The sequence below is a fragment of the Scyliorhinus torazame genome, chromosome 9, assembly GCF_047496885.1.
Source record: "Scyliorhinus torazame isolate Kashiwa2021f chromosome 9, sScyTor2.1, whole genome shotgun sequence".
NCBI lineage: Eukaryota > Metazoa > Chordata > Chondrichthyes > Carcharhiniformes > Scyliorhinidae > Scyliorhinus > Scyliorhinus torazame.
In genome coordinates, this window is record NC_092715.1 from 270,117,569 (window position 1) to 270,136,278 (window position 18,710).

The 18,710-nt window shown below is 44.4% G+C and overlaps 1 protein-coding gene and 1 long non-coding RNA gene across 4 annotated transcripts in view; one reads left to right on the plus strand and one right to left on the minus strand.

Moving 5' to 3' along the window:
• The window catches only part of ccdc171 (coiled-coil domain containing 171), a 298,637-nt gene extending 290,917 nt beyond the window's left edge, over nucleotides 1-7,720 (plus strand). For all 3 annotated transcript variants that reach the window (XM_072517495.1, XM_072517496.1, XM_072517494.1), the window contains exon 25: nucleotides 3,097-7,720. In XM_072517495.1, the coding sequence (XP_072373596.1) occupies nucleotides 3,097-3,351 (255 nt within the window). In that variant the 3' untranslated portion in view covers nucleotides 3,352-7,720. The remainder of the gene's footprint in view (nucleotides 1-3,096) is intronic.
• LOC140429918 (uncharacterized) overlaps nucleotides 1-18,710 on the minus strand; it is a 251,978-nt gene that overhangs the window by 83,598 nt on the left and 149,670 nt on the right. The gene's annotated exons all lie outside the window — the stretch shown is intronic.

Here is an 18,710-nt window from a genome sequence, read left to right on the forward strand (position 1 = left end):
AGTTTCCTATTCGTCAAATCAAACAGGAAATCATGATGTTTAGGGATGAATATGTTCCACTGCGAGTTTGTCCCAAATGTCAGCGCTGAAGCTGCCCCGCTGGCAGACCTATTTCAGAAATAAGCAAAGGAAGTACGGACTGAGAAATGCCAGACAGCGTTCGAGAAGCTGAAAGCTAGTTTAATATAAAAACCAGTGCTAACAGCTCCAGACTTTGACAAGACCTCTAAATTAGCCATTGATACTCGTGACCTCGGGCTCGGGGCTGTCCGCATCAGGAGGTCGAATCGGGAATAGAGAGACCGATTGGGTACATCTCCAAAAAATTGAACAAACGTCAGAAACTGTATTCCACAGTCGAAAAAGAAACCCTAGATTTAATACTGGCTCTCAACAGTTTGAGAGATATGTCCGAAATGGATACAGAGAAATCACAGTTCACACCGACCACAACCTTTGTGGAGAAATGCAAAACTCAAGAGTTCAAGGTTATTCTCCAAACATATCAGCTAAATATCACTCACATTATAGGGAAATCGACTGTGATTGTAGATGCCCAGTCCAGAAGAGATCCTGTTAGAACTGATTGGATAATTCACACAAGGGCTAAGGGAGTAAATGGAAGTGAATGTGAGTGTTTTTTGTTTTGTGGTTTTATACTTTTCTTTGTGATCGGGAGGTGTAATAAAGCTACTCTCTGTTCTTTTGAAAAATTACTTTTCAACTTACAATTGCCTGGAGAGTTTGCAAACTACTTAAAAGTGCTAGGCCACATTCAAAGGTAAAGGGGAGAAACCTACAAGTCAACCTCAGGGGAGTGTGAAGAGAGAGACATTTCCTATAACCCAGACACCCATCAAAACCCGTAACTGTCCAAGGAAGGAATATTCAAAATGCAAAGTGCTGGATGTTGAAACAATGGCTGCCGCAGACAGACCCATCCAAACTTTCTAGGAAGTACACAATGGGTGAGATGTTTCAAAGCAAGGCTGCCCAGCCACTTGAGAGAGATTGCAAGTGACACATATGGAGTCAAGAAAGTCTTCAGCAGACGAAACAGGCTGCAAGCTGCTCTCTTTCTCTCTGTCTCTCTCTCCCTCTCTCTTTTGGAATCGTCATGTAGCTCGGTCTGAGAAGCCAACCCTTTCCGAAACCTACCAATGAACCGAGATCTTGTAATAATTGTAACATCTTCTACAACTGGCCGCATCCAAGAAACTAACTAACGCAAATTGGCCACAGTGTTTAAAATCTACATTACAAGTATAACCAAAGAACACTTAACGGTGTATTCTTTTACCTTTTATTGGACTCGACCTAATTTCTGATACTTGTTTGTGTGCGTGAGTGCGTATATGAGAGTGTGAGCACATGCAAGCGTGCATGTGTGTGTGAGAGCATACGTGCGCCTATGGGTCCAAATCATTGCATGAGGGCTAATTGCATGATGTTACGATTTTATTATTTTTCTTGGGGGTTTAGTGGTTAATGAACTTGTTTTTTATGTAACTCAAGAAAACCAGGTTTGATTGGCTCCTTGTTGCTCACATCTTAAATGGTTAAATACTTTCTGATTTGGAAAAGGCATATCCTCGTGAAAAAGAAACTTAAACCTTTGTGGTGACCAAGCGAGGAGGTTGAATAGAGGGGAGCCGGTTCACCCCTTCTCACCTGGTCACAACGGCTGGGCGCAATCTACCAGCCGGGACTGCAGCGTGGCGTAGCCGGTAGATGCCAGGTGAAGCCTCCTGTGGGCTTTCCGGCACCCAGTATGCTTTGTGAGATCACCCAGATCTCGCGAGGCACTGGGATCAGGATACCTCCCATCATGTGCGTGACCAAGCTGCGATCGCTCGAGTCGGTTTTAAACCGAACTCTCAGTTCACCAGGATCCAGCAGCCTCCCTCAGGGGGGCCCCAGCTTGGCGGCGTTGAGTACAGATCAACACAAACACAGACCAGGCGGAATGGCTCCCGGGGGCCCGGGGGGTCTCCCAGGCCATCCAAGGACACTGGGTGGTCAGGGACAGGGCAGTGTGGCTCCTAGGCCCTCCCCCTGGAACACGTGCACCCTAGCACTACCACCCTGACACTAAGCTGGCAGGAGTGGTGCCAGGGTGGCACTGCCAAGGCTCTGAGCCTGAGGGAGGCCATGCCAATGAAAGGAGGGTGGAGGGCGGATGAAAGGTGGAGGGCGGATGAAAGGTGGAGGGCAGGTAAATAGGGGCCGGTGGGAGGGAGTTGAGGGATGTGTCCTGGAATTAGGGGGCTTGTAAGGGGGCGTGTGGAGGCCTGAAGAGGAGGGCCCTCAGGGACCCCATAGTAGGGTGTCCTCACTTGAGGGGTATGTGGGGTAATGTCCATGTGTGTGGGGGTGACATTGCTCATGGGGTGGGGGGGGGGGGGTTGTGGGGGACCCCTGAGATCGGGACACCCTTTTCAAAATGGCAGCCCAATCTCTGATGAGCCGGTCTGGCCAGCGAGCTCAGATCCCCAGAGATGGAAATAATTGTAAGTGTGGGTTAAACCGGTGAGAAACACCCTTGGGCCAAAAAAGTGACGTGTCGCAAGATAGCGGTGGGGAACACGGCAACAGAATCGGCAGGAAACTCCCAGCCAAATCCCCACAAATGACGCTTAGAAACTTTTCCGTGAGATCACGTCCTCTACTTCTACCAGCCACCTCGGTGGGATTGGAACCCGTGTCACCAGAGCATGCAACTGGATCTCTGGATGACTAGTCCAGTAGCATTACCACTAAACCACTTGCTTTGGAAAATTGCTGTGTTTATTGTGGCAAGTGATTAGTTTATTTAGCATTATAGAAATTTGTTGTGCTTGCATTTTCTATCAGTTTTATAAACAGCTCCCTCTTTACCAGATTTGTCAATTAGCATTCTGTTCCTAATTTCTGCAATGGGAAGGATAGATTTGCTTGGCACACAGGAAGCTTTTAGATTAATTCTCACTGTATCTAATTGTGCTTTTGCATTCAATTATTAATTGATTTTCTAATCTTTTCTGTGTTTTATCTCTCTGCCACCCCCCCCCCCCCCCCCCCCCCACCCTCAACCCCCCCATTGTCCTCTTGATGCAGTCCATTGGGAGCCGTTTCGATCAGTCTTACCCCTGCCATTCTGAAATGACCCGACCGTGCGAGAAGCCGGACAGCCAGCAGTTTGCACCCTTGCAGCCAGAAGTGGACACCTCGTGCAGCTTTCTGCGAGATACACCGGGGAACAGCAGACCACGCTCCCGCTCGTCATCCTACTCTCTCCACGTTAGTTCATCCACTGGAACCTTGAGACCAGAACGCCGTGGCTTCCGTAGCACATTTAGATTACAATTGTAAAGTCTATTTTATTTTGCAGTTGGCGGAATTAAGTAAACATCACTTCTTTTGAAACAAGGGCAATTATAAGACAATCTGTATTTGTGTACTATAATCTGCGATTGAAAAACCTTCTTTGAGCCTGTGTGTACGGTTAAACAAATCATCGGTTAGGTATTTATGTTTGATTTTCATTTTTTTTATTGAATAGCCATATTTTAAATGCATAAGAGTGACACATTTTCAGTAATTTTGCATCGGCTTAAAATCAATAAGCCATTTTAGTCTCTATCAAAGATTTTTTTATACATGTCTGTTTTAAAGTGGGATGCAGCACTTTAATAGGATCGCTAAAGCTATTTGAAATGTACACCAATGATTTCTGTCATTTTGTGGCAGCCTTTCCATGGTTCACTGAGCTCCCTCTTCTCTTGTCAACTGAACTGAAGACAAGCATTTAGTTGCAAACTTTAAACAGGTTGTGCACAGCAGAAATGATGTGACTGGCTCTCCTCTGCACAATAATGTCACTCCTGGTCAATGTGAGAAGGTCAGATTGCCTCTCACCGAACTACATGATGATAGCATTGCTCAGTTGAACTTACTGAGTTAACAGTTGGATCTGGTCCCCGTAGGCCTCCGCCTCATCCTCTTATCAGTTATTGTCTGATAAGAAAAGGTGAAACAATTGTACTGAGAGAAATGGGGATGACATGTTTATGTACTCTGCAAGGTCAGTTCCTGAATGAGTGTCACTATTGCAACTAATCCATTTAATATGTGCTCAAAGACTTTTTGAAGTAATTGCTACTTTGGCCTTTGTGGCAGAGAGAAGCTGGCTTTAGTAGCCTGGAAACATTGCAGTTAAGATAATCACACTGACCCCTGAGTCATGAAGCAGATGCTGACTGGCACTGCGGAACTCCGAGCATAATTGAGGCACTTCAATGCCAGATGTAGTTTTATAACAGTGGGACTGGCCTCATCCTGCCTCATAACAAGCACATGCAGATTCCCATTCCTCTTTATTAAAGTGAGCGAGTATACTCCCTAACTTCCACACCATCCCTGCCCCTTTTATCTGAAGAGAAATGTATTGGGATATGAAGGTAGGGATGGGAGCAAACCGAAACATTGGTAAATCAAATCAAGACGACAAAAATAAAGTCAAGAATGTAATTTCATTTTGGAGTCTCACGGTTCATTAACCCCTAATCTACACCCCCCCCCCCCCCACCCCACCCGCTGAGAGACAATGGAACCGTATCGGAACCGTAACTGTTGCCCTGCATTTTCTGCTTTGTAGCGCACACAAGTAAAAGCTCATGTCAGGCCAAGATGTCAAGGAGTTGACATGAAGCCCCTGTGACATTTCAGCTCGAAAGAGCAAGTGTCTCACAACCAACTGGTCAAATATCAAATAATAGGTCAGGCAGGAAGGAGCTGAGTGCTAACCACAAGGCGGCTTCTGGCAACATCTCTGACAAGTTTCTAGGTGCCTGCAATTTACAAAGTGATTTCCGTTTGGTCATCGGTATATAGTCCCAAAATTATTATTGGTTAGTTTTTAACCTCTTAGATGCAAGCATTATTTTCACTTGACTTCAAAGAGTAATTTGTAAGATTTTTCTAAACTTGCAAACTCTTTAAGCAATTGGGAATTCTGAGCTGTTTTTCAGTCATGGGGAGGTACCATAAGATTTAAATCCGTTTTTGTTTACCGAAAGACCAATTTTATATAAACTTCTTCACATTGGCACAATACAATATTCCTTATTAAGTTATTGAAACATTGTGGGAAGTATTTTGTGCAAAATGTTTCAATTTGCAATCAAATACATATCAGCAAAAAAAAGCAGCAGCTGTACAGTAAGAATATTAATAAGAGAGCAGTTTTACATTGCTAACCGTCTTTCCAGATGCAAAGTAAATTTGCATTGCCTTCTTATTGCCCATTTCAATTCGCAGAAGTGGTAACAACAGGGTTTGGACAAGGTTTCCGACAAGGGAAGCAGTCAGTGAACCATTTGTCAATAAGATTACAGTTCAAACAAGCTCCTCGGTTTATCAGCCATCGACAGCGATCTGTGAATATTTTGATGCCAATCTCCATTTAGCTCAAGCTAGGGGACACATGCTACAAAATGGGGTGGGAAATGGAAATTTTCGGATATATATTTAAGATGAACATTGATCGGTGAGAATTAGGGTTACAAAAGTGTCATAAAGTGGCAGAGGTCAGTCTCTTCCCACTTCATGTTTGCCACTCCCTGGATGATTGGAGAATATCAAAACATCCTTTTTCACCTCCCTGCCAGTAGAAAGAGCCCCATTCCATCCCTCTGGATTGACAAACAACAAGCCAGTTGAAAGCTGCCTCCCTTGATCCTAATGACATGGCTGAGTAAACGGGGGGGCGTGCACAGAAACTTTGCTGCATGCAGCAAAGACGTGCAAAGTGCTGGCAGAACTTGGGAAAGCCAGCCAAAGTTATCCTGAAATTGAGCCACAATGAGCGAATTAACAAATGTGCCAACTCCAGAATTATTTCCAGTTTGCATTTCATTTCAATATTCAATTCTAGAAAGTGGAAGTAACAAAATGTCGAATTGCCAATATTCTAGCCTAAATCAGTGACTGTTGAATAATGTTCAATTTGGAACCCATGTATTTGCTGAATCTCTAATTATTGCATTGAAAACTAAAAATTCCCCTCAAGGTGCCTTTGACCTGGATTCCAGGACCTGCATTGTAACCTCACTTTTAATCCCAGTGAGTGCTTACGTTGGCTTCCTTTGTCTTTGTAAATATGATATGTAATTCTATGTTTTCTTTGCTATCAGCAATGATGGTTAAAATGTGCTGTGTGAGTGTTTCATTTGTGTTAATTCATTTTTATATGGCAGTAACATGCATCTTTTCAATGTTCGGTAGGTTTTATTGATTCTGAAGCTGTGATAACTCTACCATTTGTCTGGGTTCAGAATGTAATTCTCCATCATTTTGGTGTTGATAATTGTGCAGGGTCATTTTTGCATATTCTTGAGCACGAGCAGTGCTCAACAGGCCACAATTGAATCCAAAACGGACCTGCAATGGCACTGCCACTTCACCATCTCAGCCCAACCCATCATTTCGGGTTGGACATCAGGGCAGTTTGGTCATGATCAAGATCATATTCCCAGCAGGAAATCTGTGGCAGCAATTGTGTCTTACAGTCGGAATTGATCTGCATTGTTGTCAGACCAACCTGTGCCTCTAAATAACTCTCCATTTCCCAGCCTCTTTATTCACAACATTATTCAAAACTTTGGGTAGAAACTCACCAGGCTGCGAGAGGGAGAAAATTGTCAGCAAATCAAATTTAAAGGGATGGAGCCACTTAAAGGGGAGTGTCACAATGAAGAAGTAAAAATTTACAACGTTTCCAGAAAGCACTAGAAGACATCTTCGCCTCGCAGCAACCGTTCCCAAGGCTGAAAGAGCATGTGACTATGAGGTGGTTGGCTAGCGGGAACGGTGTAGGTTTGAATTGGCAGGCAAGTCAAAGCGTAACCCCAACAACCGCCCTCCATCCTGTTTGTTAAAGTTGAGGTGATGTGACCTGAGCCAGGGAACCTGTCCCCAAGCTCGTGAACCTTTGCGGGGTCAGTCGTGGTTCCAATTGGTGTGCAGTTTGGCACTTTAGCCAAGGCGTCCTTCCCTGCAGATGTATTGGGCTGACATACACATTATAAAGGGTAGAAATTTTATGAGTTCATTGTCAAATATTCAGATTTATGACTAATCCTGAAATGCTCTCCTGCTCTGATCCATAAATTCAGAAAAGAGGACTCATTGCCAGGTTGGTTAATGTTGAACCAAGACTGAAATGTGCTATTCTATCCATTATCAATACAACCCCTGCTGAAATTAAACGTAAGATCGATGAAACTTTGTACAAAAGATATAAAGTTAGCATGTTGATGCTACGTTGATTGGAAAATTCTGCTTTCTGGCTTCAGGCCAAAAGAATGTCATCATTGGTTTCAGATTGATTTACATCTATGATGCAACGTTTAGAGTGGGGTGAGTTAACTTAAACACCCAACAATCTTTGTGTGCGTGTGTTTATATTTGTATCATATAATATAAATATATGTAATATATAGAGAGGCTTAGTACAATGCGGTACTGTTAGTGATGGGTCAGAGATTGTGCTTTTTTCCAGTGTCATGTACAGTACGTTATTGCAGCCACTGATTTGAGGTGGCTAAATAGGTAGAGCTGTGGTTTTATGTATGTTTTGGAGCATCAGTGTGTACAGATTGAAATCTTATTGTGTGCATATTTGTGTGGTATCTAAATTACTGACCTTGATTATTAAACGTTTGATCACTTTGATAGTTTCCATCTTTGTTATACTCTGCGTTACTGTCCAAATTCCTTTTCATTATGACCTGCACACCAGTAAGCCCTTCAGAACCTCAATCTGAGGTTATGTTAATAAACTGGTAGAAATTTGGTTTAAATATCACACTTCCATCTCCATTGCCACCTTTGTGAAATGTGCCTTTTGTTATTCTGATGTACGCAATGACAAAAAGGAAAATCTAGACCTGAATCTTTACCAAAAAGTGAGGAGAAGGTAGTTCAGACACTGGATTGGCTAAAAATTGATAAAAGAGTAGGGATTAGAAAGGCTGTTCTTAAAGTTGAGAAGTCTCCAGGCCTGGATAAGATGCATCCAACAAGGACACCGAGGGTGGAAATTGCAGAATTACTGGCTATAATCGTCCAGTCCATAGATACTGGGTGATGCCAAAGGACTGGAGAAGTGCAAGTTTTAGGCTCTTGTTCAAAGAAAGGATGCAAGGATAGTGCCAGCGACCACAGGCCAATCAGTTTAACTTCAATAGTGGCAAAGCTTTTAGGAATGATATCCTAGGACAAAATAAACAGTCACTTGTATAAATGTGGAGTAACAAAGGTCAACAGGATTTGTTAAAGGCAAATCATATTTAACTAATTTGATGAAACGATGGTGAAAGTTAATGACAGTAATGCATACATGGGCCTCCAAAAGGTGTTTGATAAAGTGTCAGATAAGAGGCCAGTCAGCAAAGTTGAAACCCATGAACAAAAGGGACAGTGGCAGCATGGATAAGAATTAACCAAGGGAAACACACGAGCGGTTGTTATTTGGACTGGAGGAAGGTCTGTCATGTAATTCACAGGCGTCAGTGCTAGGACCCTTGCTCTTCTTGATCTCTATTAATTATTAATGAATTAAGGTTAATACTAATGAATGATTGGATGTTCAGGGGACAATTTCAAAATTTACAGTTGAGACGAAGCTTGGAAGTATTGTGAACTATGAGGAAGGTAGTGATAGGCGTCAAGAGGACAGGTTAGTGGAATGCATGGACATTTGGCAGAGGAAATTTAATGCAGTGTGTTCGGAAAACAATAGAAAATATAGAGTACTTCTAAAGCAGGTGCAGGAATAGAGGGATCGGGGGTAGATGCATAAATCATTGAAGGTGTCAGGACAGGTCGGGAAAGTGGTAAGCTATACAGGATCCTGGGCTCTATAAACAGAGGCACAGAGTACAAAGCAGAGATATTACCTTTTTAAAACACTGCTTCAGTTTCTATTCTGGACAAACACTGAAGGCACTGGACAGGCTGTAGGAAGGATTCACGGGAATGGTTCCAGGCGTGAAGAACGTTGGTTACAAGGAGAGACTGTTCTCCAAGGAGAAGAGAAGGTTTAGAGGAGGTTTGATAGAGATCTTCTAAATCATGAGGGGTCTGAACAAAGTTGATGGAGAGAAACTGCCCATTCACTGGAGGATTAAGAACTGATTCAAGGTCATTGGCAAAAGAAACCAGAGGGACAGGTCGAAAACTTTGTTTTTACTTTGTAAGTAGATAAGACCTGGAAAGCACTGCCTGAGACTGCGATGGGAACAAATTCAACTGTGGCTTTCAAAAGGAAATTGAATGATTATCTGAAGAGGAAAGATTTGCAGGGCTACTGGGAAAAGGCAGGGGAGTGGAACGGGCGGAGTACTTCTTACAAAATGGCAGCGAGGATGTGATGGGCTAAATAGTCTCCTATGCGGTAACAGTTTCGTGACCCAAAGGGTGCTTTTCAACACAGGCAATGGGTGTCTCTCCTGCTGGCTGGAGAGAATCCCACATTGCCTCCTTCTTGGGAAGTCCCGCTGAGTGAAGTGCCTGCAGGCAGTGGCGGTCCTTCCCTGGGATCAAGGGCCCTCGGGTCAGAGGTACTATCTCCCGGGAGCTACGAGCCAGACAGCACCAGCTGGAGTGATGGCAGGTGCTGGTAATGCCAGGCAGAGGCCTAGAATCGCCAAGGGATTCCAGACCAAAGGTGATTAGGGTGGGGTGAGATGTGGGTCATGAGGTGGGCATCGTGGAGGGAGGCAGCTGGCAGTAAGGGCAGGGATTGGGTTACTGCATCCCACCCCACCTTCCAGATGCTGCTCCCTCAATCAGCACTGCGTGCATTTGAATGAGGGAACCCCCAACCCAAGGAGTCCGCAAGCAAATACACCAGGGTTGACCTTTCTGGCTTCCTGCTTGGTGACTCCCTCACCCGCTGTTGATTGAATATCAGCGGTTGTGGAAAGAGGACCTGAAGTGGGCATTATTTGCTCACTTAAGGACTGCAATATACCATGGGCAGAAAGTCCATACACTGGCCTCCCCAACCCAGACTTAATAGCAGCAGAGGCAGGAGGGCTGTGAGATACCATCTGCCACCTAATTAAATACGCCCCATTTTCAAATTCAGCATGGGGGTCAAAGGGGGGGATTAAATTCTGCTCTTTTTCTCTTTATGCTATGCATCTTCCTCTCTTAACGAGCAGTGATCTGCGCTCAGACTGTGCCAGCATCACACAGACTAGGTGCCAATATTCTTCCCTACTCAGTGGGCCTGTAGCTCATCCATTGAGTGCCTGGATTCGAAACTCACTGTGGAGAGAATTAACTGGCACAAAAACCTACTTGATTAAAGATCTTAAAGTAAGGGAGCACTTAGGAGGCAGTGATCATAATATGGTAGAATTCAGTCTGCAATTTGAAAGAAAGAAGGTAGAATCAGATGTGAAGGTGTTACAGTTAAATAAAGGTAACTACAGGGGCATGAGGGAGGAACTGACGAAAATCGACTGGGAGCAGAGCCTAGTGGGAAAGACAGTAGAACAGCAATGGCAGGAGTTTCTGGTAGTAATTGAGGACACAGTACAGAGGTTCATCCCAAAGAAAAGAAAGGTTATGAGAGGGGGGGATTAGGCAGCCATGGCTGACAAAGGAAGTCCGGGAATGCATCAACGCAAAAGAGAAAGCCTATAATGTGGCAAAGAGTAGTGGGAAGTCAGAAGATTGGGAAGGCTACAAAAACAAACAGAGGATAACAAAGAGAGAAATAAGGAAAGAGAGGATCAATTATGAAGGTAGGCTAGCCAGTAACATTTGGAATGATAGTAAAAGTTTCTTTAAATACATTAAAAACAAACGGGAGGCAAAAGTAGACATTGGGCAGCTACAAAATGACGCTGGTAATCTAGTGATGGGAGTCAAGGAAATAGCTGAGGAACTAAAGAAGTACTTTGCGTCAGTCTTCACAGTAGAAGACATGAGTAATATCCCAACAATTCAGGAGAGTCAGGGGACAGAGTTGAATATGGTAGCCATCACAAAGGAGAAAGTGCTAGAGAAGCTAAGAGGTCTGAAAATTGATAAATCTCCAGGCCCAGATGGGCTACATCCTAGAGTTCTAAAGGAGATAGCTGAAGAAATAGTGGAGGCGTTAGTTATGATCTTTCAAAAGTCACTGGAGTCAGGGAAAGTCCCAGAGGATTGGAAAATCGCTGTTGTAATCCCCCTGTTCAAGAAGGGAACAAGGAAAAAGATGGAAAATTATAGGCCAATTAGCCTAACCTCGGTTGTTGGCAAGATTCTAGAATCCATTGTTAAGGATGAGATTTCTAAATTCTTGGAAGTGCAGGGTCGGATTCGGACAAGTCAGCATGGATTTAGTAAGGGGAGGTCGTGCCTGACAAACCTGTTAGAGTCCTTTGAAGAGATAACAAATAGGTTAGACCAAGGAGAGCCAATGGATGTTATCTATCTTGACTTCCAAAAGGCCTTTGATAAGGTGCCTCACGGGAGACTGCTGAGTAAAATAAGGGCCCATGGTATTCGAGGCATGGTGCTAACATGGATTGACAATTGGCTGTCAGGCAGAAGGCAGAGAGTTGGGATAAAAGGTTCTTTTTTGGAATGGCAACCGGTGACGAGTGGTGTCCCGCAGGGTTCAGTGTTGGGGCCACAGCTGTTCTCTTTATATATTAACGATCTAGATGACGGGACTGGGGGAATTCTGGCTAAGTTTGCTGATGATACAAAGATAGGTGGAGGGGCAGGTAGTATGGAGGAGGTGGGGAGGCTGCAGAAAGATTTAGGCAGTTTAGGAGAGTGGTCCAAGAAATGGCAAATGAAATTCAACGTGGGCAAGTGCGAGGTCTTGCACTTTGGAAAAAAGAATAGAGGCATGGACTATTTTCTAAACGGTGACAAAATTCATAATGCTGAAGCGCAAAGGGACTTGGGAGTCCTAGTCCAGGATTCTCTAAAGGTAAACTTGCAGGTTGAGTCCGTAATTAAGAAAGCAAATGCAATGTTGTCATTTATCTCAAGCGGCTTGGAATATAAAAGCAGGGATGTACTTCTGAATCTTTATAAAGCACTAGTTAGGCTCCATTTAGAATACTGTGAGCAATTTTGGGCCCCACACCTCAGGAAGTACATACTGGCACTGGAGCGGGTCCAGCGGAGATTCACACGGGTGATCCCAGGAATGGTAGGCCTAACATACGATGAACGTCTGAGGATCCTGGGATTATGTCCATTGGAGTTTAGGAGGTTGAGGGGAGATCTAATAGAAACTTACAAGATAATGAATGGCTTAGATAGGGTGGACGTAGGGGAGTTGTTTCCATTAGCAGGGGAGACTAGGACCCGGGGGCACAGCCTTAGAATAAAAGGGAGTCACTTTAGAACAGAGATGAGGAGAAATTTCTTCAGCCAGAGAGTGGTGGGTCTGTGGAATTCATTGCCACGGAGGGCGGTGGAGGCCGGGACGTTGAGTGTCTTTAAGACAGAAGTTGATAAATTCTTGATTTCTCGAGGAATTAAGGGCTATGGAGAGAGAGCGGGTAAATGGAGTTGAAATCAGCCACGATTGAATGGTGGAGTGGACTCGATGGGCCGAATGGCCTTACTTCCGCTCCTATGTCTTATGGTCTTATTTCCTGATGCATCTTCACCTTGAGACATGTCGGATTGCAAGAGGGCTAAACAGGGTGGATACTCCCCATATAGGGAGATCTAAGGTGAGGTTAACCAAGTGCCCCACTGCATGTTTTCCAGCGGGGGAGGCGGCCCGTCAGCGGGATCCACCTGTCCCGCCGTTGCCAAAGGGATTTCCCGGTGACTGACCCCCCTCGTCGCCAGGAAACCCGTGCGCCGGCGTGGGACCGGAATTTCCTGCCGACGTAACCAGCCGTCAAAATCCAACCCCGAGAATTAGGCGGCAGCTTCAGAATGAGAAGTCTCCCATTTAAGATAGAAATAAGGAGGATGTCCTTCTCTCAGAGTGTTGTTGATCTTTGGAATTCACTACCCAGAGAGCAGTGTATCTGGATCATTGAATATATTCAAGGCTGAGTTAGACAGATGTTTTGATCTACAAGAGAGTCGAGAGTTACAGGAGGTGCGGGTCGGAAGGTGGAGCCCCAATCGGTTCATTCATGAACTTATTGAACGGTGGAGATGCTTGTGGGCTAACGGCCTTCTATTTTTAATGTTCTTACATTTTTAGTGGATTTCCATGTGTTAGACGATGAGATGACCTGCATGTTCAATATGGCAAAGCCACTGTACCTTGTTTGTAAATTGAAGGCATCATCATACAAACAGCGTTATCGAGTGTTTGTCACATTATGCTAAAGTCTTGAAAATTATCTGCAGTTTTCTCTCCCCATTAATGCAAAAACCTTAGAGTCATTGAAGTCTACAGCACAGAAAAGGCCCTCTAGCCCAATACATCTGTGCCGGTCAACCTAACTATTCCAATCCCATTTTCCAGCATTGGCCCATAGCCGTGTCTGCTCTGGGATCACAAGTGTACATCTAAATACTTCTCTAATGTTATGAGGGTCTCTGCCTCCACCCCCCTTTCAGGCAGCGAGTCCCAGACTCCCACCCCCCTCTGGGTGAAAAGGTTTTTCCTCACATCCCCTCTAAACCTCCTGCCCCTCACCTTAAATATGTACCCCTTGGTCATTGATCCCTCCACCAAGGGGAAATGTTTTTTCCTGTGTATATTTGCCCCTCATAATTTTATACATCTCAATCATGTCCCGCCTCAGTCTCCTCTGCTCCAAAAAAAACATCCAGTCTAGCCAATCCCTCTTCATAACTAAAACTCTCCAGCCCAGGCAACATGCTGGTAAATCTCCTCTGCACCCTTTCCAGTGGCTATCACATCCCCCCTGTAATGTAGATTCCGGATTTACACACAATACTCTAGCTGTGACCTAACCAACATTTTATACAGTTCCAGCAAAACCTCACTGCTCTTAAACTCAATGTTCAGTGAATAAAGGCAAGTGTACCACATGCCTCCTTAACCACTGTATCCGCCTGTGATGTTAATGCACTGGTGTACATGCACACCAATCCTCAGTGCTCCCCAGGGTCCTGCTGTTTATCATGTATTCCCTTTGCCTTGTTTGTCCTGCCCAAGTGCATCACCTCACACTTATCCGGATTGAATTGCATTTGCCACTGATCAGCCCATCTGACCAGCCCGTCTATATCCTCCTGTAATCGAAGGCTACCCTCCTCGCTATTTACCACAACACCAATTTGCGTATCATCCACAAACTTACTGATCAACCCTCCTACATTCATACCTAAATCATTTGTATAAACCACAAACAGCAAGGGCCCAACACTGATCCGTGCGGGACCCCATTGGACACAGGCTTCCAGTCGGAAAAACACCCCTCGACCATCACCCTCTGCTTCCTGCCACTCAGCCAATTCCGGATCCAATTTGCCAAATTTCCTTGCATCCCATGGGCTCTTATCTTCGCTATCAGTCTCCCATGTGGGGCCTTATCAAAAGCCTTGCTGAAGTCCAAGTAGTCTACATCCAATGCATTTCCCTCATCTACACTCCTGGTCACTCAAAAAACTCAATCAAGTTGGTCAGACATGACCTCCCCTTAACAAAACCACGCTGACTGTTCCTGATTAATCCCGGCCTCTCCAAATGCAGATTAATTCTGTGTCTCAGAATTCCTTCCAATAGTTTCCCCACCACTGCGGTCAGACTGACCGGCCTGTAGCTTCCTGCTTTATCCCTTCCTCCCTTCTTGAATAATGGAACCACATTGACGATCCTCCAGTCCTCCAGTACCTCTCCTGTGGCCAGAGAGGAATTGAAAATTATTGCCAGCGCCCCTGCTATTTCCCCCCTTGTCCCACTCATCAGCTTGGGATACATTTCATCTGGTCCTGGAAATTTATCTACTTTTAACCTTGCCACACCACTCAGAACCTCCTCTCTGTCTGTGTTAATTTCTTTAATTTTATTCCAGTCCTTCTCCCTGATTTCTATACCCACACCGTCCCTCTCACTTGTCCACCTTGTGCTCAAAAATACTCGAATATCGTTGTGATAGGTTCTTCTTTTTCTCCACATTTAACATAAGAAACTAATTGGCATTATTTATACAAAGCATTTTAATTTGCAACACCAACTAACAATAGTTGGTTCAATGTCGGGGATAGCCATAAAAATGGGAACACCTTGTTGAAAGTTTGAACCCTGAAATTTTGTTTTTTGCAATCTCCGAATCTGTGCATTGTACTCCTGGTGTTGCCAGTAAAGATCCAGGATTAGCACCTACAGTGCTTGAACTGGGACACAACAGGTATTTGTGTCATTTGTAAAACCTTCTAATCTTCACAAAATGGAACGAAGATTTCTTTGGACCTGGGAGATTTTTTTAACACAAAGACTGTCCACTTGCTGTACCTCTCTCCTCACACAACGTCAGTGAAGTCATTGCTTTTATACTTGCAGCTTGCACCCAGCAGCAGATCAATACAACGTTTATCCTACTTCCTCTTTCTCTGTCACTGAGATGGCATTAAGGTCATGCTTCGTGCTAAGTTCCATAGTGCCACTAATTTGGTTGAAGTAAATCACTAAGCCAGCATTATCGGCCCTCACTTTCCTAAACATCAGCAGTTTCTAAACATTCCAATTTTTATCAATGTACCAAATTACCCATTCTAGCACGGCACTTTGCTGTCTTGTATTTCATTCTGAATGTACTCTCCAGTCACATTGAAACACGGACATGAGAATGTAATTTAGGGAGAGAGGAAAGAAGCCTTGGTTTCATGAAATGTGTTTGTGGTTTAGCAGATTGTACTTAAATTATTAAGAGCTTTAGGTTATGATACCAACATCTTATTGTACATCCATATTGATTTAAGAAAGTGCACATTAATGAAGAAGACCTTTTAAATTGTTTTAGTAATTTGAATTGGAAGGGTATATTTTGTGTTAGCGCAGAGGTAAAAAAAATTATTCTTGAGTGGTTTCTGAGAACTATCCTTTGACTGTGGTGGGATGTTAAAAAGTGAATTGATACAATCCATGCAAAAAAAAATTGCTATTGATCGATTAAAAAATACAAGTCGAAATATATTAGACATTTTCAAAGCTTCATTGTATAACCAGGATTCAGAAATGCTGACACGTGAAAGGAATTCGTATTTAGAAACCGTCAATCTGAAAATGTCACATCAAGTCAATGGCAAAGAAAAAATATTTCTAACGGTGAAGTGGAGGAAGTATGAAGTGCCATTTAGTCTTGGATCAGTGAAGTCTCACTTCGCAACATGTGAATGGTTCTTTGATAGAACACACATAATAGTGCTGGTGACAAGGGGAAAATTATCCAGGTATCTTGCATTAGTCTGGTTTCAAAATTGAATTACATGTTATTTTGTGTTACTGCTGACCTGCCCTGTCATGTTTCATCCATTTTATCAAGCTGTTGAGTATCGTCTGCAGCAGCCTGCCAGTAAAGCAAGTGGGCGTTATTACGGGTTGTGTTCTGGTCGAAAGTAACACTGTAGAAGCATCTTCAGATAAGGCTACATAGAATTAACAGTATAAAAAAGGCCATCCAGCCCAACTGGTCACTGTTTATGTTCCACCAGTCTCGTCTGCCACACTTTATCTCAGTCTACCCTCAGACCTTTCCATTCCTTTCTGTCTCATGTTCTTGGGCTTGGACAGAGATGGGAGAGAAACTGAAACCTTGTCCCCTTTCCTTACTGCCCATAAACAGTGCGTTTTTGGAGAAGTTGTGTGTGTGTTTCACAACCCCTGAGTGTGTGGTTAATTTTGAATAATCAGCAGCAAGCTTTCATAGGTTTAAATAAAGATGATTATTCAAACATTCACCCTGAAATTCTAAAGCTCCATCAATCGCACAAACCCATGCTTGTAAAAGATGTTGTTGGTTTGCGTGGGTTTCCTCCGGGTTCCTCCCACAGTCCACAGCTGTGCAGGTTGGGTGGGGCTATGGGGATAGGCTGGGGGAGTGGGCCTGGAGAGGGCCCTCTTTCAGGGGGTAGGTGTAGACCCAATGGGCCAAATGGCCTCCTTCTGCACTGTGGAAATTCTACCAATTAGAAAGAATAGAACTGGAAGCCGTGGGTTTGGCTGGTCCGAGGAAGAAGCTGTCATTGCATGTCGATTGAAGATGGCATTTGCACTCCGAGCAGGTAGTCCAATTGGCTTCAGTAGCTGGTGTGGTATGTCAGAATTATTATAGGGTTCCTTTGAAGAAGGAGGTCACAAAGTGAGCCACTTGTAATTTCGTTACCAGGAGGTTAGGTTAGGTTTCTGAGCTGATGAAGTTTGAAACGGATCACCTGGGAGACCTTTAAGATGTAACCTTCTCCAAGATTTAAAAGGCATGGATGCTACTAGCTGGCGTTTTGCACTCTCATTCCCATCGGACATAAATGGCGAAGAGGATGCAAAATCTGATGAGAGGCCCAAATTGTGTTATACGTCAGCGGGACGTCCCAATGTTATTGACCCAGCCCCGGCACCAGTAACGTAATGGGATTCCTGATGTTCAATGTCAGGAAGCGCGTTAAAATAAATGTAAATCTAATTATCCAACCTCGACATCTCATAATCCCCCCCATGTTACATTATCCTTTCACGCTGACGTGGATTACAGTTAGTCACCCGTGGCATACACCTGGCGGCAGACTCACCGGAGGAGCTCAGGTGAGTGCATCGCTCAGCGGGTCAGCACTGTCACCTGGCACTACCTCAGCACTGGGCAGGGCCAGAGAGCAGGTACTGGGCAGTGTCAGGGGGCAGCGGGAGGGGGGGAGAGGGTATTACATTGGGACAGTGTTCTATTTTTATTTCGGTGTACCAGGGCAGCCTTTAAGAAATGGCACCCTGATCTTTAACAAGTGAAGTTGCTGGTGGGGCAGTCAATCAGAACCCAACCTGCCAGCGGGACATCGTGGGGCCCACTTTTTCTCTGTTGCGAGCGATATGGTAGAATAAGCTGCCTTTAAGGCCAATAGCTTTAGTGCCACTTTTCCCACGTGCTGCGACACTGCAAAGAAATAAAAACATTCTGCCCACTATTTTCTGCTGTGGATGTCCTGGGGACAGATCAGTTTTCCCTGCTTCCCGGGGGACCTGAAGTCGGTTTTGGTCACATGATCAACTGCTAATGTCCACCCAGAATGGTTTGGAAGTCAGAAGCCATTGCTGCCCAAGAGGAGGTAGATGATGACCATTCACACCTTCTTGTAATTAATTGGTTTCCGCAGTTCCTTTTTGTTAAATATTGACAGTGGGTCTTGGAGTCTATGGGCATGTTCCTGCCTCCACTTGATTGTCGTATGAGGAACGTTTAAGGACTCTGGGTCTGTACTCATTGGAGTTTAGAAGGATGAGGGGGGGGGATCTTATTGAAACTTACAGGATACAGCGAGGCCTGGAGAGAGTGGACATGGAGAGGATGTTTCCACTTGTAGGAAAAACTAGAACCAGAGGACACAATCTCAGACTAAAGGGACGATCCTTTAAAACAGAGATGAGGAGGAATTTCTTCAGCCAGAGGGTGGTGAATCTGTGGAACTCTTTGCCGCAGACGGCTGTGGAGGCCAAATCACTGAGTGTCTTTAAGACAGAGATAGATAGGTTCATGATCAATAAGGGGGTCGGGGGTTATGGGGAG